We start from the raw sequence: 25,787 nt of genomic DNA on the forward strand, positions 1-25,787 counted from the left end.
TTAAAATTCGTGCGAACGTTTTAATAACAAACAAACAAACAACAACAAGCTAAAAAAGTAACGTTTTTTTGTTTGTTTCTTTTCGGGAAATTTGTTTTCTTTTTCTTTATGTACTACAATTTAAAATGGCAACTCATTATTTAACTTTGTAAGATTTTGTTTTAATTTTTTTTTTTGTTTTTTTTTTCGCATTTCTAATGTTAATTATATTTGACCTTTGACCTTTTTCTATCCCTAAACAACTTGATTGTCTTTAATAACTTCATTACTTGCCCTCAAATCGTTTATCATAACATTTCCTTTTCTTCTTCTTCTTACCCGCGACTAAAATCATTTCATTTGTGTTTTTTTGTTTCTACCTTAAGGTATCAACGGGATTTTGTTTTTTGTAACAACTTTCGGAATCGAAAAACGGTAAAATGATAATAAAAATGATAATAATAATAATAATAATAATAATAATAATAATAATAATAATAAAAGTACAAAACTTTTTAATTGGTTTTTTTTTCCCCCACAACAAACGAGTGATTTTTACGTTTTGATTTTTCTTTTTTTTCATAACTTTTATTATTATTATTATTATCTTGGTTTTTTCGTCGTTATGATAATAGATTTTTTTCATTCAAGGATTAAGAATGATTGATTGATTGATGAATGAAATAATTAACAAAATAATCAATTAAATCAATTTTATATTTATTTATTTAAAAAAAAAAAGTTTAAAATATCTTTTGCCCTACTACATATACATACATAAAAAATTATTATTTACAAAAATCGATATATCGAATAATCGATAAATATCGAATTTTAAACCCTTAGTCTATCACTGCCAGCAGTTAAATTTTTCCTTTAGGGAAAGAATAATAGATAAGGGAGGTAGTAAAAAAAATTTATTTAAATAATGATGATAACAAGGGATAGGTTTTGATTGTCGTTGGTTGTCCGATTGGTGTCTGGTTGTTTGTCCGGTTGTTCGGTTGTCCGATCGGTAAGAAAATTTTATTATTATTATTTAATTTATTCGTCCTTTGTGTATCATAAATGATTTATGATCGAATCTTGGAGATAACGAAACGGAAGTTGATTCGATTCTCGGTTCTTTATATCTTTTTAATCTTATGCATGCAAACACTAAACATGTCGCCAAAAGACAAAAAATTGTCACGACGAAACCTAAAAAAAAAAAACGAAAAATTTTAAATATATATTATTTTAAAACTTCCTCTCTCTCTCTCTTTTATTTTCTCTCTCTCTTGTTTTTCTAAAATCATTGTTTCCGCATATTTTTTTTGTTTTTTTATTAAACCGGTTTTTGCGTTGGTTATACAGAAAAGTATGGGTTCATATCATTGTGGGCACAGGAGAACCTGTTTTTCTGATCTGCCCTTTCAACTTTTTTTTTTTTTTTGTATCCAAATTATAAAGACAAAGTTTAGGCATTGTGTTGTTTGTTGTTAATTGACGAGCCTGTTTTGAATTTTAAAATTTATAGGTTTTGTGACGATAACGTGATTCTCCATGATTGTTAATAACAAAAGATTTGGTTTTGTGGTTCTACAAGTTTACGTTTGCTTTTTTTTTTTGTTAATATGGCAGGAATCGTAATCGTTGGGGAAAATTTTTTTAGTTTACCTATGATTGTTGAAAAAGCTCCATGTTTTAAACAAATCAAATTTCCGAGTGTTGAATTTTGTTGTAAATTATTATCACTCGGAGATTCTCCCTCTTGTAAAACTCTCAAAGATTGAAATAAATTTATGTTGTTCGATAGACCAAAATTTGTTTCGTTGTTGTTCCCATCTTCGATTCCCGTGTCTCTTTTTTTAAGACTTTTCGTATTTCTCCAGTGACAGGGTTGACTCTGACATAATTCCAAAATAAACAGTATTTACAATCTATCATAATTTTTTTTTTTTTAAATCATAAATTTGTTTAATGGAAAAAATTTACCGGACATCTTCCGTGGCACATTCTAACATCGCATTCGATGTAAAGTGCCGGACTTCCGGTGAAACGAAACGTTTTCATGTATGCAAAAACTTGCGTTTCGAATATTCCAGATTCGCTCCAGGAACCTCTGAATCGGCTTATTAATTTTTCGTCGACGGGACAACTGGAACAAAAAAAAATCACCGTTCGAAATTGTTAAAAATTGTTTAAAACGCGCTCTAGCGGTAATACTTATAACTAAATAAAACTGTTTTGAATTTAAGTTCGTTTGAGTGATGAATAAAAAATGACGTTGTAAAAAATTGTTTACTTTTTTCTTTTGTTTTTTTCTTGAAAAATTTTACCGGAAACAAAATATTATTTAATTAAAACTTTAACAAATATTATCATCGTACCCGTATTGATCAATTAATTGAATTTTTTTTGTAGCTCCATTATGGGCAAAACAATCATTGACAACAATGTCAAAACCATCTAAAAACAAAAAAAATGTAATTGAGTTTTTATAACATCACCCGGTGAATTTCACACGATTCAAAAACAAAAATAATAATAATAATTCTTACCAAATTTACTTCTCATGTAAATAATCAGAGTAAGAGGATCACCGACTCTTACCGGTCCTGTAACTCTTGTACCTGACGTTCCATATCCATATCTTATCTCCATGTAACATTCCGGAGGGCTCAGAGTAAACACGACCGGATTCCCCGTGGCAACCCTTTAACAAAAAAAAAACATAATTACAACAATTTATCTCCAACGGTCTCATCCATCTTAACAGGAAATACTTACTCGACGTCTAAAAACGGAAACGTGACAGTTTTCCAAAAATCATAACCGTATTCGCAAGTGACTTTAAAATGTTCATCCCATTCTTCTTCGATCAAAGGATTATATTGAACGGTTATCGTGTTCCACATAAAATTTTTCTGCAGGAAAAATTTATTTTTAATTTTAAAAAGATTTATTTACGTAACGTTAATCATATAGCATAAAAAATTTTCTTAGAATTCTTAGTCGTCAAAAAAACTTACGGCTATGGAAGATGATTTTCTACTTTCTTCTGCTTTTGCATTTTTACCCAAAGTTCCACATCTGTTCAATTGTATGTAAAATTCATAATAATCTCTACCAGTGCCGTTAATGTAAATGCAATCAGGGTCGTAGCTATACCCTGAACTGTACAACAAACCCGTGAATGATCCGTTAAATCCGACTCTTATTTTCATGTAATCATCTTGACATTCGGCTTCGATATCTGTTTGTCGAAGAAAACAATCGATCGATCGATTAATACTAATAATAATAATAATTTAAGAATTTTTTGTAAACAAAACAATCGACGGTGTTATTTGTACGATAAACCGAAAAAGTCCTTGAACATTTCTGATACAATTCTAGCAACATCCTCCATTATTTAGGTGAAGTCTGAATTTATAATTTATTTAATATTTGCAACTTTTTTTTTTTTATTGTTTTTCACTGGAACGTGTATCCGCCGTCTTGTTCGAACGTAAAAAAAAATTTGTGATTGTTAATTAAACCCTCGGGACCCTCGGGACCCTCGTGTGTGTGGGTGCGAACACACGCCCATTCCGTTTTTTGTATGCTATTTAACATAACGCATCCATCTTTCTTTCTTCTTCGTGAAAACCGTTGTAGCTGACGACACATTAAGTATTATAATAATTTAAATACTCACAAACATTAGCGTGGTTGTTGTTGTTGTTGTTATTTTAATTGTTCGCTTGTTTTCGTGAGAAAGTAACGGATCAAATATATATATATATACTCACGTTGTACTCTTGTGAAATTATGTTTATGTTTTCTACTCTCTCTATCCCAGTAATCGATATGATAATCGGAAGGTACTCTAGGATGATGATAATGATTGACGGGTACGTAACCGGATGAATCCGATACTAAAACGACCTGTTATCACCAATACATTGATTGATTTATATTAATTGTTTGATAACACCGGGTTTGACCCTTTTTAATATTATTATTATTACTACTACTAACGGATTTTTGTTCTGTGCTTTCCGGTAATAATATTTCCGTTTCGTTCGACAAATTTCTACCAGTTTTATCTTGTTTTTGTGTAGTCTTTGTATAAAATCGTACGTGTTTTCCATCTTCGGATGATTCTGACGATTGTGAACCATATTCTGGATAATTGTAATTTGTGGGAAGAAGGGATTCGCTGCTACTACCATTGTATCCATCGTAAATTAATTCGGTTAATGGCTCGTTTTCTACACCTAATGATTTCTAAAATTACACATGTTATCATCATTATTATTATTTAAAAAAAAAAAAAAAAACTTCAGTCGAAACTTTACCGTTCGTTTTCATAACTAATTTTATTCAAAAAAATTTTATTAAGTTCTGGAAAATTCTTTTGCTATCTATGGATAAACATTTTTTTTTTTGGAAAAAATTAATCAAACGTTTAATGACCGATGATGATGATGATGATGTGTTTGTTTCCGTTTGTTTTGTTTTGTTTTTTAACGACGGTGTGAAATTATCGTAAATGATAATAATAATAATATTATTGACCAAACAACGGCTAATTAATTTTATTACGTAATTTAAATTGTAATTTTTTTTTTTTAAAATAAAACAAACGAGCAAACGACGGACGGGATTTTACGCAATCGTAATTTTTTATCGTTTCCAATTCAAAGGGATGATTGATTACGTAATAAAATTTTAAACGATGACTTCATGTATTCTGACAAGACGACGACGACAAAGACGACAGCAAAGTTAGTTTTTTTCTTTTTTGAAATTCTATCATTCTTTACCGCGAGTTTTTTAAAAAAAAGAAAAGTTTGCCGCCATTTTGAAAAATTAAATAGTTGAGCAATAATAATAATAATAATGGTTTAATTTACAAACAGGAAAATGTAACTTTGAGTAATTTTTCCTTTTTTACAAGATTTTTTTTATGAATAATTTTGTATGTTTTAAACGGTCGACCGAAAACAATATTTTTGTTTTGTTCGTTAAAAAAAAAAAAACATAAAATGGAGGCGAAAGTGGAGGGAGTATAATAAAAAATAAAAGTGGAATTTTGTAATTAAAAATAATTTAACACATCATAGGAAATGATGATAATAATAATAATAATAAAAACTCACGTGAACTATTACGGAGAATATGATAAAAGCGGTTATTGATAATTTCCTTAACCTGTAAGAAAAAATAAAATTATTTAAATAAATAATATTATGTAAATGTAATAATTTACACATCCGGTTTTGTTTTTTTTTTGTCTTGTGCTACGTTCGAAACAATCACGACGGATGAGAGAAAAAATATTGTTCGAGTTAATTTATTAGTAATTAATGTTTAAACGTATCCGCCGACAGCATAAAAATCTCACCGTAATAATTTATTTTTCTTTTTTTTAAAAGTAAATAAATTACGTAATAATAAATCATTTAAAATAATTATTACTCGAGTAATAATATCGTAGGATAAGAGTTTCAAACGTCGAAAAAAAATCTCTTATTCGTTGTGGCGGTTTTGCTAACGGTTACAAGTCACACTTAGATTATTACCATGTGAAAATTTTTCTCTCTCTCTTTCTCTCTCTCTTTCTCTCTCTCTTTCTCTCTCTTTCTCTCTCTCTTTCTCTCTCTCTCTCAATAATTCAACTTCCGGTTGTTGTTAAAAATTGTCGTCGGTACCATTTGAAATTTAACGACAGCAAATGATTTAAAACTAACATCATTCTCTTGAATTTTTATGGCTCCTTGAAAAATTTTCATGTATCGCGCTTGAATTGAAATTTTTTTTTCTTCGATTTATTGATGACGTCATTACTTTTTTAAAAAACCGACAGACGTAACAAACATTAAGGATTTGTTTAACATGAAGTGAACAGGTCGACGACACATTCTCTACGTTTTACCATTTAAAAAAAAACCTGAATGATAAGTCAATCGAGTGATAAGACTTTTTTGTCATTAGATAAAGGTACAAGAAGCAATATCCTACACAAAACAAAATTCGCAAAAAAAGGAAATACGTCATCATGTGATGGTGATGATGGTCACGACCAAAACAAACGACAATAATAATAATGCTTCGTCTTAATGTTTTGTGAAAATCAACGATGCAAAAAGTAATAATTTTTTTATAGCTTTTAATATAGAGTCTGAATTATAGTCCTACGTGAAAGACATTTATAGTCTATAATATGTAAAAGTTGGCACTTTAAAAAAAAAATTACAAAACAACCAATTATTATTATTACGTAATAATAAACCGCGAAAGAGAGAGAGAGAGAGAAAAAAAAATTATTAATTAACTTTAATAAAATTGTTTATTTATTTATTTATCACCGATTAATTTAATAATATTATTAATTAATTTATTTATTTATTAAACTACCTATTAACAATTATTAAAATTTTATTACTCGTAATAATAATTTTTACAATTTTAGTTATAAAAAAAAATAATAATAATCGCGACGATAAAAAAAAAATTATACGAAGGATGGAAAAATTATTAAGGCGAGCCCGTAAATATGTTATTTAATAAGTTAATAAATATTTACGTATCGTTAAATTAATAATAATAATAATAATAATAATAATAATACGCACCTTAAAACGAATGGTAATTTTTTACGTCCTTTTAAAAAATTATTCCCGTACATAATTTTAATAAATTTTATTACTTTCATAATTTTTTTTTTCTCAAAAAATTAAATAAAAAAACTTATTAATTAATTAATTAACTTATTTATTTATTTTATTTATTTACACGACGCGAATTATATGAAAAAAAAGAAAATTCACCACGATTGATAATTTAAATAATAAAAATACATTTTAATTATGTATCATTCATTTCTTAACAAAGTTCGACGTTCAACTAAATTACCTGGGTAATAAAACAAAAAAAAAATTTCAAAGTAATGAATGATAAAATAGGAAATGAAAGAAAATGCTAAAGAAAAAAAGAAAAAAAGTGGGGGAATGCGAAATGTGTGTGTGGGAAATGGTGGCAAAAAGAAAAGAAAAACAAAAAAAAGCGAGAGAGAAAGAGAGAGAAAAGGGGAAGAGAGAGAGGGAATGAGAGCCTTCACGTACGTTATTAGGGAATCGAACATAAATAGTGAAAGACATAGTGAAAGATGGAGAGAGAGAGAGAGAGAGAGAGAGAGAGACAATGTTTAGCTAATAGTAATTATAATTATTACCTATCCCTTCCTCCCTCTCTCTCTTTCTCCCTCCAAACTACTAAAAATTATTCAAAGATGTGAAAAAAAAGAGTTAATCGCTTTGTTGGTCATCTTGAACCAAAAACTCCAAAATTTATTTCCAGTGACGTAATTCCATGTAATAAAAAAAAAAAAATTTTTTTTTTTAAATTGCGCGTATTCCAGTAGACGACTTGAATTTGTTTTTTTTTTTTTTTTTTTTTTTTTTTTTAGTTTTCTGAAGCGTGAGAAAATTTTGTTGTTTGGGCATGTAACATAATGAAACAATAAGAAAAAAAGGGAAGGGGAAAAGTTAAGGGGAATAATGCGAACTTGGGACTTTTTTTATATATTAAAAAAGAGGAGAAGGAAAAACGGGATTTTAGAAATTGCATAACGGGCCCTGAGCCCCACGTGATGTGTGCCTGTGTGCCTGTGCCTGTGTGTGTGTGTGAACACCTTCGATATATAAAACATTTCAATAATGAAATGTTCGACTAATTGATAATTCAAGTGTCTAAAATGTAATTAAAAAGAGATTTTAATTACTAAATTTTTTTTTTTTATATTTTGAACCTGTAAATATAATTATTATTATTAGTTTTAACAAGGTTCATACGCCATTTTTAAAAATTTACATTATAAACTTTTAAATCTTTGATATTTTAAATAAAAAAAAATTTGTTTTTTATTCCTTAGGGATCGAATCGAAGACCTTTTTTGTTTTTCCACCGCCGACTTGAATGATAAAAGAATGATAATAATAATAATACACGGACAATATTTAAAAAGAGTGAGAGCTTCAGATATTAATAAGAAGAGCACGCACAATTGGCTACGGCGTGGAAAACTTAAAGTTGAAACGGAAGCGTTTATTACAGCGGCTCAAGATCAGGCATTACGGACCCATAACTATGAGAAAGTAATTCTCAAATACGCCAAGATGACAAGTGCCGAATTTGCCAATCCCAATCGGAAACCATCGACCATTTAATTTTCGGTTGTCCGATATTGGCAAAACATGAATATCTGGAGAGGCACAATAAAATATTTCAACATCTCCAATGGAATATATGTCGAAAATATGGAATGGACGGATTACCCAAGGAGTGGTACAACCACATTTCAAGCCCGATTACGACAGTAGCTACATGCACAGTTCTGTATGATCAACAAATCCATACTCTTTTTACAGAGTGAGTGTGGGGCTCGGTATGGATTCGAAGAAAGCCCAACCGGTATGACCCATACCCCGCTAAAACTCCTGAGCGCGTCGCATTAGCGCGGCTTATATGAAGAGGGGGGGACGGTCGTTGGGGTAGTACCTACATTTCAGTCAGTCCCCTCTTCGGGAAGCCAGAACTTTAACCGTTCCACACGTTTACTTATATGGGAGATTCGCCCTAGTCTCCGTTCCGCCATCACCTCGAAGACGAGAACGCAACTCCTAAGGACGTTCGGCAGTCCCTTTCGGGAGTGTCCTCCGGTTCTTCGCTAGGGGGAAGAGATGGGAAACTCGTCTGTTTCCTGAGAATGTGATCGGGGCTGGGGATTGAGACTTACCACATCACCAGAAAAGGGGTAAAGTTAAAAGTTAAGTGTTAATTGATCGCATCCTCTATCTTACGGTAAAACGGGATCGATGAAGAAAAGATAGACAAAGGATCGACCGGGGTCGTCAATCCTCCAAGAAACGTTAGGAAAGAAGTGAAAAGAGTACTTTCCGACGACGACTTCGCGATCGTCGCCGCAGCACCCAGCCGTCCGAAGAATCTCCGTCACCGTCTCATCTTCGTGTCTTCTTATTTCGGCGTCGCTCTGAGTGAGACGGAGCGACCTGCCACCTCGCTCGCGCCTCGGTTGCGGAAATCTACGGGTTTCCGGACGGGGCAACATCGAACGGGGTCGCTACTCCCACCCGATCCCGTCGCCTTCTTTCCGCCTCGCCTTCCCGCTCGTTTGCTGGTGAGAGACCGAAGACACGTATCTGTAAGTAGATGATTAATCCCCTGTCCCCCTGGGGATCACCGAACTTAGCGCAGGTCTGCAAGCATTCCCTGCGTTTTGCCTCTTGGTAGCTGAATCTCAGGAGCCCACCGCGACTCCCGGCCGTTCAAGAACGCACCCCAACTGGCCCGGAGGGACCGGGGCGAATCTCCTCCCGACGTAATCAAGAAAGATACCCGGATTCCGACCCATTCGTGCCCACGGGAAACGGTCGCGACCTGCCACGTCGCTCCCGCTTCCTCCGCAGAGAAAGAAGTTTCCGGAGACGGAGAGATTCGACGGGTTAGCTACTCCCACCGGGCTCCCCGCGGTCCAACAGCTTCGCATCCCTGCCACCTTCGAGATGATCAAAGATCACCTATTTTTCGACCGCCGCGACGGTTCCGGCGTCTCGTCGGCGTCTTTCCGCGTCGTATCTTAACTATTTCGCTGATGAGGAACCGGAGCCACCTGATAAGACAAGAATAACCCCTGTTCCTCGGCGCTCTCCAGATACTTACCCAGAACTGCGAACATCCGCTGCGCTTTGCCTCCGAAAAGCTGGATCAAAGACTCCCGCTGCGACTCCCGGCCATCTAGAAGAGGGCCTCACCCACCGAAGCCGGGACGGATCTCCCTCCGAAGTAACCGAGCTACAGAACCGGAGCCCAACTCGGAGTACGGGGACAAATCCTTCCCTCCCTCGTGCCTCGAGAGACGGTCGCGACCTGCCACGTCGCTCCCACCTCCTCCACAGTGATGAGATGAACTTCGGGAGACGGAGAGAAATCCCGAGAGTCAACAAATCCATACTGACAGAACTGTACCAGCCATCGTGGGAGCAGCACTGGCAATAAGCACTGGCAGCACATTCAATAAAAAGAAATTTAATAGAAGAAACCATCCAGGAAATCGCACTATGTGGAACGGGCCACATTCTTCGGAAAATACTATAAATAGCCTCAACAAAATTCTAGTATTTATCTCTAAGGAATAAGGTAAAAACCTGGAATAAATGCTTAAAAACCTCGACAAATAAAAATCTTGTCGTGTTTAAAAGTGAAAATATTAATAATAATAAAAGGAAAAAAAAAAAAATTTTCTTGATTGTTTTCAAACGAAATCGGTCGGTCACGTCAACCTTTTTTTTAAATTTTATTATTATTATTATTAATTAATTACTCACGATAACTCATCCGTATATCCTATCACAATCACTTTTATCAAAAATTAATAATAATAAAAAAATGATGATAATAATGATAATAATTCCGCGCGCGACATAAGAAAAAATGATTGTTTTAATTTTTTTAAAAAAGTCTGAAGGTTGACAGATACCTTTTGAAGGTTTTCATTGGTGATGGTTTGAATGAGTTGGTGGTACCAATTTTTGGAAAAACCTTGAATAGATGACCATTCTTCGGAGAGATTTTTCTTCTTCTTCTTCTTCTTCTTTCTCGGATGACCTAGTGAATTTCATAATATTTGATTATTGCAGAAAAATTTCACGGTCTCTGATTAGAGTTTATTATTATAATACTTCAAGGTCAACAATGCCATTTCTTTCTTTCTTTTTTTCTTATCATTTTCTTATCATTTTATTACGTCATCGTCCGTTGCCATTTTGATAATGATCTTGAATTCTCTCATTAAATATTTTTTTTTATTGATTGAACAACATATCGCAATTTTATATTTTTTATTTTTTTTAGTGATTTTTCCTAAATTTTTTTTCACGCCTTTCCTGCCCCGCATCCCCCTCCTCCTTTCCGAAATCAACCCCCATAAAATTTAATTTCGCGTTTGTTGTTTTCTCACCATTAAATTTTGCCGACTCCCGTCGTTATTTCAATTGGATTTTATTATTATTATTTAAACTGTCTTTTGCATTTTTGTTTGTTGATCGCAATTTAATTGACACGCCTTTTTGTTTGTTTGTTTGTTCTACGAGAAAGAACAACAACCATTAAAACATTTGAGATTCCGTAAAAAAAAAAAAAAAAAATTATTTCACACATGATATTAAAAAAAAAAAAGGAAATTTTTTTTTTAACCAATTAGGTATCATTTAAAAAAAATAGTATAAAACAGTTATCTGAACAGGTTGAACAACCGTCTGAACGATATTTAGCATGACGGAAAAACGAACGGCCTTCTCAAATGATCGTTCATTCATAATAGTAATAATAATAATAATAATAAACCTACGACGAGATAAATAAAAATGTCATAGAAAAAAAAAATTATTACTCCGGCTTAAGTTTTTGATTATTATTAAGTAATTATTATTATTAATAATAAAAACTTCCTTCCTTTTTATTTTTATTATCTTCCCCCCTCTCGCCCCCCCGACTTAACGTTAATTACAATTTTTTTTCCCCCCAAACTTTAAATAACATCGTAAAAAAAATTAAAAACAATTTTACAAATGTAATATAATTGGTAAAAAAAAAAAAAAAGAAAAATGACAGGTACGTGTAAAACGTGTCGACCTCCGCGTCGAGGGTCTCTGCGAGCCCGCGACGTCGCTCTCGCGTTGTTCAGGGCGGGTGGATGTCCTATCTCGGACGTTTTGGTGCGTCCTCCGATCGGAGGGGGCGCACGACCCCGACTGGGGTTCGCGTCCGTTCCCGCGGCCGCCGCGTCCATTTTCCTCGAGGCGAACAAGGTGACCGTCGGATGGGTCAGATTGTGGGTGGTTCTTCCATCGAAGCGGAAGGCCGTGTGCTTCAGGTGTCTGAATCCCGGGCACCTGGGCGCGCGGTGTCCCAAGTTCGAGGGTAGGGTCGAGGGAGCGCAGAAGCGTTGCTTCAGGTGCGGAGCGGCTGTCGTTCACTATACGCGACGGTCGTTCACTCCATGGCCCTGTACGGAGCTCCGATCTGGGCCGAGTCCGTTTCGACAGCTCGGCCTCTTCGCGAGAAGGCATTCCAGCTCCAAAAGGCGTCTCTGAACAAGGTGGCGATGGCGTACAGAAACGTCACGGCGGAGGTGGCTTGCCTTTTGTCGGGAACTCCCGCGCTCGATCTCCTCGCGACGGAGAGACTCGTCCTCTATCGCGAGTGGGGTAGCGGCGGGCCGAGAAGAGCCCGATTCCGCAGGGAACTTCGCGATCGCACGGTTCGAATGTGGCAGGCCAACGGGAGGAAACGGTACGGCGAAGAAATCGTCGTCGCCCTCGGCCCTCGAGTGGGAGACTGGGTGGGGCGGGGTAACGGAAATTTGACCTATCGTCTCGCTCAGGTTCTCACGGGTCACGGCGTGTTGAGAGAGGAGACGGCGGAATGTTGGTTCTGCGACCCGAGGACGACGTCGAGTACACAGTCGCGACATGTCCCACGTGGGACGAATACAGGCAGTGGCTGGTCGAGGTCATCCGACCCGACTTGTCGATACACGGTTTAGTGAACGGGTTACTCCGCTGACCTCGGGAATGGTCCGCAATCTCGCGATTTTCGGAAGCGGTCCTACAGACGAAAGAGGACCGCAAACGCGAACGTGAAAAAACCGGAGTTCGGCGTCGTATACTCCGGAAAATAAGAAGAAAGAAGAAGGGCGGCGATGAAGAGGAAGTCAACGCCTAATCATCTGGGGAGTACGGCGACGAACTTAGCTTCGTCGCCAGTAAGTCAGGTTTTTTTTTTTTTCTTTTCTTTTCTTATTTCTAACATTTATTGGGGGTTCGACGATCCCGGTCGATTCCTCGTCTGACTTTTCCTAATAATCCCAATTCCCCCTTAGTATTAGAGGATGCGATCAATTAACACTTAACTTTTAACTTTACCCCTTTTCAGGTGATGTGGTAAGTCTCAATCCCCAGCCCCGATCACATTCTCAGGAAACAGACGAGTTTCCCATCTCTTCCCCCTAGCGAAGAACCGGAGGACACTCCCGAAAGAGACTGCCAAACGTCCTTAGGAGTTGCGTTCTCGTCTTCGAGGTGATGGCGAAACGGAGACTAGGGCGAATCTCCTATATAAGTAAACGTGTGGAAAGGTTAACCTTCTGGCTTCCCGAAGAGGGGACTGACTGAAATGTAGGTACGACGCCAACGAACGTCCCCCCCTATTCATATAAGCCACATGCTCAGGAGTTTTACTGGGTATGGTTCCCGGTTAGGCCTTCTTTCGAATCCCATACCGAGTCCCACACTCCCTCTTCGGAGGGGTCGTGCGTAATCTGCATTTCTCCTGAGATATCAGAAAAAAAAAAAAAAAAAAAAATGGTGCGGAGTGGCAGGGCCCCGGACGCGCGACTTCGCGAACTCCGTTCGTTGCCATGCGTGCGCGGAGGCCGGCCGTCCGGCTAACCACCGTTTAGGCGGTCCTTCGTGCTCGGCGCCTTTGGTCAGGGGCAAAGCTATCCGATGGGGTGCTCGAATTGAGGGGGGTGCGACGCGGGGAGCTTCTTCGTGCGAGCCGAGTACGAACGGCTCTGCCCAGAGTTCGAAGTAAACATGGGGAAGTTTCTCCAAGTCAATTTTAATCACCGCAGGGGTGCGCAGGACCTACTGTTCAATCAGGTGGACGCGTGGGGGGTCGACGTCGTCATGATTTCGGAACCCTACGCCGTTCCGAAAAGGGGGGAAAGCCGCGACGATTCTTGGTTTGGATTCGAGGACGGCGCGGCCGCGTTACTCTTCTCAAACTCGGTCCGGACGCCGAGGCATCGAGAGCTGTCCGGGGGGGAGGGTTTCGTTCTGGTCGGATGGGGAAACGCGGTTCTGGTGTCCGCTTACGCGTCGCCGAATCGTCCCGTCACCCAGTTCGAGAATTTCTTGCACGCGCTCGAGAGGCAGATTGATCGCTTCGCGGGGTTCCGTCCCAGTCTCGTCTGCGGCGACTTCAACGCGAAATACGTTTCTTGGTCGGGATATGCGAACGACGCGCGCGGCCGACTCCTCAAGGAACTCCTTGAGGAGTTCGGCTCGCGCCATTTCGCCGTGCGTGACAAAAGGGGGGCGAAAACTTGCGTGCGGGCCACCCGCGAGTCCGCGATCGATCTTACGGTTTCTTCCGTCGCAGCCGCGGCGTGGGTTTCTGATTTCGAGAAACCCACACCTGAGCAATCACACTTATATAGCGTTCTCGTTAGGGGCTCTTAGAAGTTCGGGGGGGAGGGGCTGCCTCTCGGTCCAGCGGCCCTCGCGTCGTCATTCCGCCCCGGTGGAGCCTGCGGTCGATCGACGAAGAGCGACTTATCGACTGCCTCGCCGCGGAGTCGTGGCGAAGAGCCAATTTTGATTCGAGAACAAAGAACGCCGGTGAGATGGCGCGGAGGATCCGGGACGATTTGCGTCGCATCTCGGATTCGTGCATGAGGAGGGTCGGTTCGCGATCGAACGAGCGCAAGTGGCCGAAACACTGGTGGACGGACGAGATAGGAGAGCTGCGGAAGGAGTCCTGTCTCGCTCGTAGTCGGTTCGGGGACAGGAAACGGAAACTCCTTCGCCGTGGAGGAGATTACGAAGAAATCGTGACCGACGCAGTTTTGCTGGGGTTTAAGGCGGAGTGGCGGGCGTCGCGGGTGCGGGTTTGTTGAGCGATATGGAGTTCGAAGGAAGAGAGTCAGAAGGAGCTTCTGAGCGAAGTCAACTCGAATTCGTGGGGTTTTCCGTTCCGCACCGTGACGAAGAAGCTGCGGAGTTCGTCGAAATGATCGCGAAGCTCTTCCCTCGCGTCGCGCCCTACGCGTTCCCTCCGGCGAACTTCGCTTTCGACCGCGAACGCGACCGAGTCACCGAGGGGGAGACCCGCATCTTCCTCGACGCGGCCTCCAAGAAGCGCTCGGCTCCGGGCCCGAACGGCGCGCATTATCGGATCCTCGGCAGGTATGCCGGAGTGATGTGTTTGCGACTTTCGTCGCTTTACACCGCGTGTTTCGAAGAGGCGTCGTTTCCGAAGCAGTGGAGGCGAGCGAACCTCGTGCTGCTCGAAAAACCGGGTAGGGACCCGTCGACGCCCGGCGCGTATCGGCCGATTTGCCTTCTCGACGTGGAGGGTAAGTTGTTCGAGTGCGTCGTGGCGTCACGGATAATCGGTCACATGGGGGCGGACGGAGAGAGAAACGACCTTTCTCCGAATCAGTACGGCTTCCGGGCGGGCCGATCCACGATCGACGCGCTCGTTCGAGTCCGAAACGAAATCAGGGAAACTCTGCGCCGGGGCGGGGTCCTTTCGGAGAGGAAGATTTCGTACGAGAAGCCGGACGGAACGACGGAAACAGCGGACGTTTTCTGCGGCGTGCCCCAAGGGTCGGTCCTCGGACCGCTCTTATGGAACATCGCCTACGACTGCGTCCGTACCCGGGCCGTCCTTCCCGAAGGTTGTTCTCTGATTTGCTACGCGGACGACACCCTGCTCCTCGCGACCGGTCGCGGGTGGGCGGAGGTTCGCGATCGCGCCGAAAGAGGACTTCACGCGACGGTGGAGGTCATCCGCGGCATCGGACTGCGGGTGTCTCTGCCGAAAACGGAAGCTTGCGGACTCCATCGTTCGAGGAATCGGCTTCCTAACGGACTGTAACAACTGCTAACTGGCACTGTCGTCTGGGGGTTTCAGGTCCGGGGGGGGAGGATGCTCAAGTATGTGGGGGTCACTTTCGACTCGGGTCTCACTTTCAGGCAACACCTCACGCTCCTCGGATCGAAGATCCGAGCCGCGAGCGCATCGTTAAGGCGCCTGATGCCGAACCTGCGTGGTCCGCAGGCGAAGGTCAGGCGATTTTACGAGATGGTCGTCCACTCCGTGGCCCTGTACAGAGCCACATTCGGTTTGGGCCGAATCGGTAGCGGCATCGCGGCCGCTTCGCGAGAAGGCCATCCAATTCCAAAGAGCGTCTCTGAAAAAGGTGGCGACGGCGTACAGGGACGTCGCGGTGGAGGTGGTTTGCCTTCTGTCGGGCACTGCCCCGCTCAATCTCCTCGCGTTGGAGAGACTCGTCCTTTATCGCGAGCGGGGTCGCGTCCCGATTCCGCAGGGAACTTCGCGATTGCACGGTCCGAGCGAGGCAGGCACGTTTCGACGACGGGCGGAAACGGTACGACGGCGAAATCGTCGTCGCCCTGGGCCCCCGAGTGGGGAACAACTGGGTGAGGCGGGGTCACGGAAACTTGATTTATCGTCTCGCTCAGGTCCTCACGGTTCGGCTCGTACTTGACGCGCATCGCAGGGAGGAGACGGCGGAGTGTTGGTTTTGCGGTACGCCCGAGGACGACGTCGATGTCCCCCGTGGGAGGAACACAGGCAGCGGCTTGTCGGAGTTATCGGACCCGATCTGTCGATCCGCGGTCTTGTGAACGCGTTGCTTCGCGGACCCGGGAATGGTCCGCGATTTCGTGATTTTCGGAAGCGGTCCTGCGGGCGAAAGGGGACCGCAAACGCGAGCGCGAAAGTCCGAAGATCGTCGCCGTATGAGTAGGGTTAGAATTAGGTTTAAAAAAGAAATCCCGCTGATGAGGAAGGAGAGAAAGTAGAGGAAGGAGCGGTTCCGGATCTTTGTCATCGGCCAAGAGAGAGGAAACGTCGTCGTCGGAAGGAGGAGGAGGAGGAGGACGAAGACCAGAACCCAGATGACGGCGGCGTCTTCGATTAGCGAGGTGCGGCGACGAACGAAAGCTTCGTTTAATTTTCAAATTTCCAGGAGGTCGGCGGTCCCCACTCCCTCCCAGCAAAGAACCGGAGGACACTCCCGAAAGGGACTGCCGAACGTCCTGGGAGATGCGTTCTCATCTTCGAGGTGAAGACTGAACGAAGATTGGGGCGGGTCTCCCCATAAGCGAATCGTGTGGAACGGTAACGTTCTGGCTTACCGGAGAGGGGAGACTGAATTGTAGGTCTTACTCCCACGAGAGACTCCCCCCTCTTCACATAAGCCACGCTATTGCGACATGCCCAGGAGTTTTAGTGGGTAGGGGTCTCTGGCTAGGCTTTCTTTCGATCCAAACCGAGCCCCACACTCCCTTCGTAAAAGGAGGGGTAGTGCGTAACCGCATTTCTCCTGGGACAAAAAAAAAAAAAGGTACGTGTAAAACGTACGTTGATAAATTGATTTAACGTGTCATTAGAATAAAAAAAAAGGAAGTTTATAATAATAATAAGAGTGTATTTGTACGTAATAAACGTACGCATCGAATGCATAAATAAATAAATAAAAATTTTTATTTGTTGTGAGTGTGGGCGTGTGCGCGTGCGGATAAATTTCAAGGTCAACATTGTATTGTACCTTTAACTGATAAGAAATTTTTATCGGTCATCTAAATAAGAAAATATTTTTAAATATATTAATATAAATGCTAGATGCGATGACTCAATTCGTAAGCGAAAAAAAATTTTTTTTTCTTCTGCCACGACGTTTCAGTCATTCTTTTGACACGACGTAAAAATTAATTTTCGTCGACTATCTCTCCCACGCACATCCCCACACATGTCAAAATTCATTATTTCGAACGAAATGTGAAAAATTTTTTTTTTAAATTTTCTTTCTCCCTAATTTTCGGAGATTGGAAAATCGATGGATTCGATAAATAATCAATAAAATAATCAATAAAATTTTTATAATAAATTTATTATTATTATTATTATTTATTATATATTTTAAATTTTAAAAAAATACAAAAAATTACCATTAATTTACTCTTTGTGGATTTTAATGTCAAAACAAAAATTACTAATAATAAAAATAATAATAACAAAAAGTGTTTTTTTTCTTTTTTTTTTTCATCATGTGATCGTAACTCATCCTGAAATAGAATCGTCCAGAAAAATTAATAATAATAATGATAATAATTTACAGTATATTTGCTTAGTTGACCAGCAATTATTAAAAAAATTAATGATAATGATAATAATTTTTTTCTTTGGTTTTCATACACAATCATTACATTGAGCTTAAACATTTATATATAAACATAAATTGAAATTTATACACTTGAATGAGAGAAAAAAAAATGGCGGAAGGGGGAAGGAGGAGGAGGAGGGGGTATCGAGTACCTGTACAAATGTAAAAAAAAAAATTTTTTCATCTGACCGTCGTGTGACATTCATTAAAAGCCATAGATCCGTAATTTTTCATTTTTTTCCTTTTTCCTTCTTCCTTTGATTGATAAAATTTAAAAATTTTAAATGTTTCATCCGTTCCTGCCGTACCTGAAAGAGATCAATGACGTTATGACAATATGACGTTTTTTTCTTGTGGAGTCGAAGGGGAAAAATTTTTTGTATAATATATTTCTCACCCAGTTTTTCACCGTCTGGACTCCAGAGCAATGATGTTATGTAACCGTTCCCTTGGGATGAAACGTCGACCACGTGATTAGCACCTCCGGATACTAACAATTCGCAATGAGTTTCTTCTTGTGTGTCTGTTTTAAAATTTAATTTAAAATAGAAGAATATAAAACGGGAAGAATTTGTTTTTTATACCACGTAACGTTTATATACTACCGTGTACCCATTGTGCACAAACTAATTCTCCAGATATTTTACTAAATTCCAGGGATTTTATGGCGACTTGTCTCGATGATTTTGCCATGTATTCTAGTTTTGTAGTATTTACGTTCCATATGCTAAGAGGTCCTGTAGTGGGTAAACCTTCACCGACAGCTAAAAGTCCTGTTCTCCACGGATGCCAAGCAATGGCCTAAAAATTACCAACACTCATCAACCCGTAATTATATTATATATTTTTAAGAATTATTATTATTATTACTTACTCGAACTGGATGAGACATTTCGATTTCCATGTAAGGATCGCAACTGTCACCTTTCCATATTCTAACGTAGCCATCTTCTCCGCTCGAACATAAATAATTTGCCGTTGGTGAATATTTCAAATTGCATATGCATCCATCGTGTGCGTATTCGACTTCCGTTGTTATGTTATCCCGAAAATCCCTTCGAGAAATTTTCCCTCTCGAACAAGCCCTGAAATCTTTTTACACGTTAATTTACTTTTTTTCCAATTTCAAAAACCCCCCAAAAAACAAACAAAACAAAACATAAACGTATAAAACAACACAAACCAAGCCAAACTGTGATGCATCGGATGCCAGTGTAGTGACGTCACAATGCATTTATTAACGCAACATTTCTCTTCCAAAATGAGAGTTTTTTTTGTCAGATTCCATATTTGTACCAAACCGCTTTCGGTACCTGCAGCAAGAGTGACACCGTTACCCGACCATGCGACAGCCGTACCAGAATCACCTTCGTATTCCGTAACCGTTTCCGTCGAAGTTTGCTTTTCCGAAAAATTACATCCTGCAACGATTTTATTTTTAACCAGAGTCACGATGACGTCGTTACCGCCCCAATCGATCGTTTGACATAAATCTGAAACCGGAAAAACCAAAAAAAAAAAAAACGGAAGTGACGTCACTCACTCGCATCAAATTCCACTTGAAATTTTTTTTTCATACTAACGAAATCCAATTTTAAATTCTGGCAAATCCAAAACTCTTTCGTTTGTCAAACAAGGTTTTCTCCTGGGTACGCACGGCCATATTTGTTCTTCGTATTTATTATTACTATTATAATTATTATTAATATTATTAACGGTTTCATTGACCAACAATGAATAATTTTCATATATCGATGTTTTAAATAATCTTTCGTTGAAATTTGCTATATTTTCTAAACTTTTTCTAAACTTCAATCGTTTCTAAAAAAAAACAACAACAAATTCATATGATGCGACATACAACCGACAACCGCTATCAATAATAATAATAATATTTTTTTTAACAAACGACAACCGACGTTATACGTAAGAAGATCAGGTGAATCCGTTTTATCATCGACGTTTATATTTTTATACATTAAATTATAATAAGCTCCATCGAAATCGATTAATCTTCTCGATAAAACGTATCTGTCCAATCCGAATATTTTTTTATTACCCTGTAATAAATTATTTATTAATAATAATAATAATAATTAATTAATAAAACCGTTTAATTATCAATTAATTAAAAAAAAAATTCGATTTAAACGAATCAGATTCGCAACAATTCAATAAATTTGAACCCTTCAATAAAATTTTCTTTCATCGATTACTTCCTAATTACTTAACAAACAAGCAAACAAACATACAAACAAACTCACCTGTACCATATTAAATAATTTTTTTTTTTTATTTATTCGACGATGAGCATAACTACAACAACCGTAATTAAGTTTTTTTTTTAATGCAATAAAATTTTAATTAAACAAAAAAAAATTATTATTATTATTATTATTACGTACGCCGATCGAATGAAACGAATATTCTTGATTAAACAATATCAATGCAAGATAAAACAAACAAATTTTGTTGCGGTTGTTGTTGTCGTTGTCATTTAATAATTTTGTTTTAGTTTTAATTTTTCGGTTGTTGAACGAGAAAAGGAAATCATTAATAATAATAATAATAAAAATGACGTTTTTTTTTTTTTACGTAAAACTTACTTAATATCTTATATTTTATCTTAAAAAGTTAATTAATAAATAGCATTTATTAAAATAATAATAATAATAATAACTATACAAATATCACAGGTACAATTCTAGTCATTAAAATTAATCTCTATCTCGTGTGTTTGTGTGTGTGTTTATTTTATTTATTTATTTATTAATTACCTTCGTTATAATTTTTTCCTTTTTTTATGTATTATTATTATCACTGAAAACAGGTAGGTAGGTAGGTAAAAATTAAAACAAAGGTAATTAATAATGATAAGGAGAGACGCAAAATGTCGTCGACCTTTACTTAAAAATACCCCAAAATAAGCAGTAAAATAACTAAAAACCATTTTTTGATAACACATCACCGTCAGTTCATTTATTGACAATCGATTATATTAATGATAATAATAATAATAATAATAATAATAATAATTTACATAAAATAAAATCGATTATCGATAAACGAAAATTTTTACACGTATAAATAAAATAAATAAATGAGTGCGTGTAAGCGTGTGTGGGTGGGTGTGTGCGTATGAGTGTAGGTTTGGGCGCGCGCGTTCGTATACTTAAATATATACACAAGATTATGATTTAAAATGGCGGTCGGTGGATATAAAAAAAAGGAGAAAAAAAAAAAAATTATCATCATCGTCGTGACGATCATGTAAAAGTCTTGAAGGTTCACGTGAAAGGTACAAAAAGGTTACCACTATCGCGTTAAAACCATTCCGAAAGGAAGGGAGAGAGGTATGAAATGTGACCTATTGACCTTTTCACGTATAAGTCCAATTGTGAAAAGATTTATTTCTCGTATTTCTAAAATTCAACGGGGAATCTCTAACGACCAATATTTGTTCGGATCCGTCCATTTTATTTGCTTTTCTCATGTGATTCCTCATAACCGTCCAAAGTGCGGCAAGGACTCCGCATAAAAAAATAGCTCCCAATATGGCAAATGAAAAAGCCATTTTCGATGCTGATAAACAAAATGAATTTTCATTTATATTCATTTTCCCATCGAATTCATCATCTGTAATTTTATTTATAATAATATTAATAATAATATCAACAACGAGAAATTTTAATTAAATAAATGATTTACCTGGACTCAATAAAATTCCATCCGCGTCTATTCCAGGTGCTAAAACTTCGACGCTATTAAAAACTTCGATTTTATCGATTATCGTTGATGTAGTCGAAGAATTTTTTCTCATCGATTTAAATGATTTTCCAGTTCGATCGTGTGTCGGGAATGAATCGCAGGAAACCTTTTAAATAATTATCATTATCATCATCATCATTATTATTATATCGAAAATAATTTTACACGACCATCGCGTATATAAAAATTTTACACCGAGTCACGACGTTTATAAAATCATAATTTACTTAACGTCAGTTGGAAAAAGTGACTGACGTTGTCACGTGACGAACGAAAGAAAGAAAGAAAAAAGTTTTAGAAAATTATTATTATTATTATTATTAGCAAAATCATTATCGATAATTTATTAATTTATTTTTTAAACTCAAAATGGCGGATTGTCCGCGTTGGTGCACGATGATGATTTCATATGAAAATAATTAGAATTTAAAATGTAATAATTTCAACGTGTCAGAAGAATCAAAAAAAAAAAAAAAATTTAAGAAAGAAAACGAACGTTTATTATTATTATTATTATTATAAAAATTTTTTTTTGTACTCACCGCCGGACAAAATTCATGACAAATTTGTAAAGTGCATCTCATATGTAAATTTGAAGTGTCAGGAAATTTAAATGCCGAAAAAATTGTTCCCATGACTCGAACGCGAGGAGATTTATTATTATTATTATTATTATTATTATTATCATTATCATTAATGTCGTCTGCATACTCGTTTCTTCTTTTAACATTTTTTAACATTTTTAATTTATTATTTATAAATTTTTTATTATTATTTATATTTTTTTCGTCGCCCTCGTCCTTCTCGTCCTCGTCGAGTGTTATTTTTGACGATTCATCATCATCATTATCATTATCATTATTATTATCGTCATATTTAATCAATTCTAAAGATGGCATTATTGTTTCATCTAACGGACAACCATTTTCATCAATGAGTTTTTGCGTGACGTCCCTTGTTCCATCATATGCGTAACAATCAATGACGTTCGAATCTGCGTTCTCTGTAAAATTAGTTATTATTATTATTATTTAAATAAACAGTCGACGTTACCGTCACGTTTTTGATGACGATGATGATAATAATAATGTTAATTAATTTTACGGTAACGTGCAAGTCACGGTAATAATAATAAAAACAAAAAAAAACATTTTTCATATATGAATAAATCAATATTTAAATAAATTTGTTGAAATGTAATCGTCACGATGATGATGACGACGGCCGACGTTTATGATGATGATGATGATGATGATGATGATGATAATGATGATGATAGGTAAAGTAATTAAGAAATCGTTCAAGAATTAAAAATTATTTTTGTCCGTTTAACCTGACAGGAAATATTAATTTAACGAACAAGAACGAGAGGAACAGACATTTTTTTTTTTAATTGCTTCTTTTTTTTTTGTTGTTGTTCGTAATAATTATGTTTTAGGACGTTTATCTGTTATTTTACTTCTGTACCATCGTCGTGGAATTAGAAAATAAAAATAAAAATGAAAAAGAGTCGAATATGTTGATGATGATGATGATGATTTAGTTATGTGGGCCGTCGTCAGGTCGAAATCATAAATGAAAATTTATTCACGTTGTTGTCGGTCTCATGTCAAAGGTCAATAAAAACATAAAATTTATTAATTCAAACAATTCGTCGATTGTTCCCTCGAATTTTTTTTTTTTTTTGTTTGTTTGTTTGCACAAAAAATTTTTTTTTTTTTATTTACGATATACGTTCTTTCCACTTGATGTTTAAATTCATTCGAAAATAACGAATGTTTGTTGTAAAAAAAAAAAATGCAAACTTTCATTCATTCATTCATTCATTCTGGAAAGGGTAATATTTTAATGAAAAACGATCACACGCCCCTGTCGCAAAATAAAAATAAAAAAAATTTCTATTGACACGTTTTAAACTTTTTTTTTATTTTTTATTAAGGTGAATCGTTAAGTGGAGGTAGATAAATAAAAAAAAAATTTATAAAATCGTGAAATATAAAAGTTGAAGGGTCATTAAACAAACAACAAACAAACAAACAAACGAATCGACATTTTGTGTCGAGTCAAACGTAATAAAAAAAAAAAAGTAAATATTTGTTTAAATTACCCGGTAAAAATGATTTGACCACCATCATTGTTTGTTCCCCGACGGAAACTTTATTTGAATTACCATAACCGGAAGTTCCTTCGATTTCCATCCACGTTTTTACACCGTTTAAAATATTATTTTCCTTTTGATTATCCGTATCCGAACCTTTTTTCCTACCCTTCCTATAGAAAAATACAAAAAAAAAAAAATTAAATATTTTCAAAAAAAAAAAACTGCGTACAAAAATTGCATACCTGACTTGTCTCGTTCCACCGGCGTTGCTACTGCTACTGCTGCTGCCACGTTTATTATAACTAACATCGTTTAAAGAAAGATTACAAATCGTGCTAACTTCCAAATCTGTTATTTGTTGTAATAATTTATCCATTTGCACGTTGAGACTCACTCTCAATGTGAGAGTTTCATCCTTTAAAAAAAAAATTAATATCGTGTAACCATACAATTTCTAATGACACTTTTTTTTTTCAAATGAAAGGAGAGCACAAAAATTTTTTTTTTTAAATTGTTAACAATCTCTTACGAGGGATAAAAAAACAACAAAAATTTTCTTCCTTCTTTCCTTTTTTTTTTTTTTTAAATCGCTCACGTGTCGGTAGAAAAAAGAAATTCTTCGTACACGGTATTTTTATTTATCATTATCATCATCATCGTTGCGGAATGAGATTTATCATTATTAAGAGTTCAAAGCAATTTAAAAAAATTATTTTTAATGGCGACCAAAAAAAATATATATATATATATATATATATATGTGTGTACGTACGAATTTTTTTATTTTAAAAACATTCAATGAAAAATGTTGAGGTATATTTAATTGGCAATAACCGGTACACGTTCACAATAATAATAATAATAATAATGAATCTTTCTTTATTGTTCTAGAAATAATTATTGGCGTTATGGAATAAAAAAGAAAAAAAACTTTAATTAAGGGTCATCGAAATTTGATGTAGTTACAACGGACATTCGATTTATACCGTTACAACTTCGTGTTCTTTTTTTTTTGGAAAATTTTTCTAGAATGTTCGTATGAGAGAGAAAGAGAAAGAGAGAGAGAGAGAGAGAGAGAAAGGGAGAGAGAGAGAGAGAGAGAAAGGGAGAGAGAGAGACAGGGAGAGAGAGAGAGAGAATGGGGAAAGTAATAAAGAAAAACTTACGTTAATGGAAACCAAACGAACGCCACATTCCGTCGTATCAATTGTTATATCCACTTGCGTATCACCCGTTCCGACAGCACGACAGGTTTTCTCCAGCGGAAATCCTTTTGCATAAACGACTCCTTTAAAATTTTTATTCAATTCCAGTCTTATGTTCATCTCGTGAAGACTACACGACGAGTTGACATTTTTAATTTCGTATATTTTCGGCTTCACCAGAGTTCCATTTACCAACGATAAAAATAAATTTATTATTATTATTATTATCGTTAATAAATAAAATTTTATTGATTTATTATTAAAAATCATCTGGAACAAAAATAAATAAATAAATAAATTATTACGTACGTAAAATATTTTCATTCATAATAATCATTCATCATATTATTCGGTAAAATATTCGAAACGTCAATTATTAGGTCAAAGGTCAATTAAAATTCTTTTCGATTCCAAAAATTTTTTTTTTTTTGTTTAAATAAAGTTTACATTTTTTCATGTAAAAGAAAAAAAACCGTTAACTTTTTACCTTTCTTTCTTTCTTTCTTTCTTTCTTTTATTACCGTTTTGATTACGAGTAAAAATAATTACCACGATATTTTTTTACAGACGTTCGTTCGTGATACCGTTTTCATTATATAAAAAAAAAAAAAACGTGGCATGAGAATTTATATTAAAAAAAAAAAAAAAAATTACAAATGAAACAATAAAAAAAAAATGAATAACCGGACTTGGTATAAAAAAAAAA

The 25,787-nt window shown here is 36.8% G+C and overlaps 3 protein-coding genes across 3 annotated transcripts; all 3 read right to left on the reverse strand.

The window, feature by feature from the left end:
* Window positions 1–1,438: 1,438 nt before the first annotated feature.
* On the reverse strand, window positions 1,439–4,317 carry Phum_PHUM207310 (uncharacterized protein; the record flags this gene model as incomplete). Its single annotated transcript, XM_002425495.1, has 10 exons — window positions 1,439–1,473; window positions 1,639–1,867; window positions 1,957–2,119; window positions 2,352–2,430; window positions 2,523–2,677; window positions 2,752–2,888; window positions 2,994–3,217; window positions 3,756–3,891; window positions 3,985–4,223; window positions 4,305–4,317. 10 exons carry the CDS (start codon window positions 4,315–4,317, stop codon window positions 1,439–1,441), a joined length of 1,410 nt encoding a protein of 469 aa, XP_002425540.1.
* A 13,870-nt stretch (window positions 4,318–18,187) lies between these two features.
* On the reverse strand, window positions 18,188–19,584 carry Phum_PHUM207320 (APC/C activator protein CDH1, putative; the record flags this gene model as incomplete). The annotated part of the gene is made up of 6 exons (XM_002425496.1): window positions 18,188–18,315; window positions 18,405–18,530; window positions 18,613–18,808; window positions 18,882–19,092; window positions 19,230–19,500; window positions 19,551–19,584. The coding sequence occupies 6 exons, from the start codon at window positions 19,582–19,584 to the stop codon at window positions 18,188–18,190; spliced, it is 966 nt and encodes a 321-aa protein (XP_002425541.1).
* A 1,802-nt stretch (window positions 19,585–21,386) lies between these two features.
* On the reverse strand, window positions 21,387–25,201 carry Phum_PHUM207330 (uncharacterized protein; the record flags this gene model as incomplete). Its single annotated transcript, XM_002425497.1, has 6 exons — window positions 21,387–21,643; window positions 21,716–21,881; window positions 22,318–22,769; window positions 23,946–24,046; window positions 24,119–24,291; window positions 25,043–25,201. The coding sequence occupies 6 exons, from the start codon at window positions 25,199–25,201 to the stop codon at window positions 21,387–21,389; spliced, it is 1,308 nt and encodes a 435-aa protein (XP_002425542.1).
* Window positions 25,202–25,787: the final 586 nt, after the last annotated feature.

This window comes from Pediculus humanus, genomic scaffold (assembly GCF_000006295.1).
Source record: "Pediculus humanus corporis 1103172107559 genomic scaffold, whole genome shotgun sequence".
NCBI lineage: Eukaryota > Metazoa > Arthropoda > Insecta > Psocodea > Pediculidae > Pediculus > Pediculus humanus.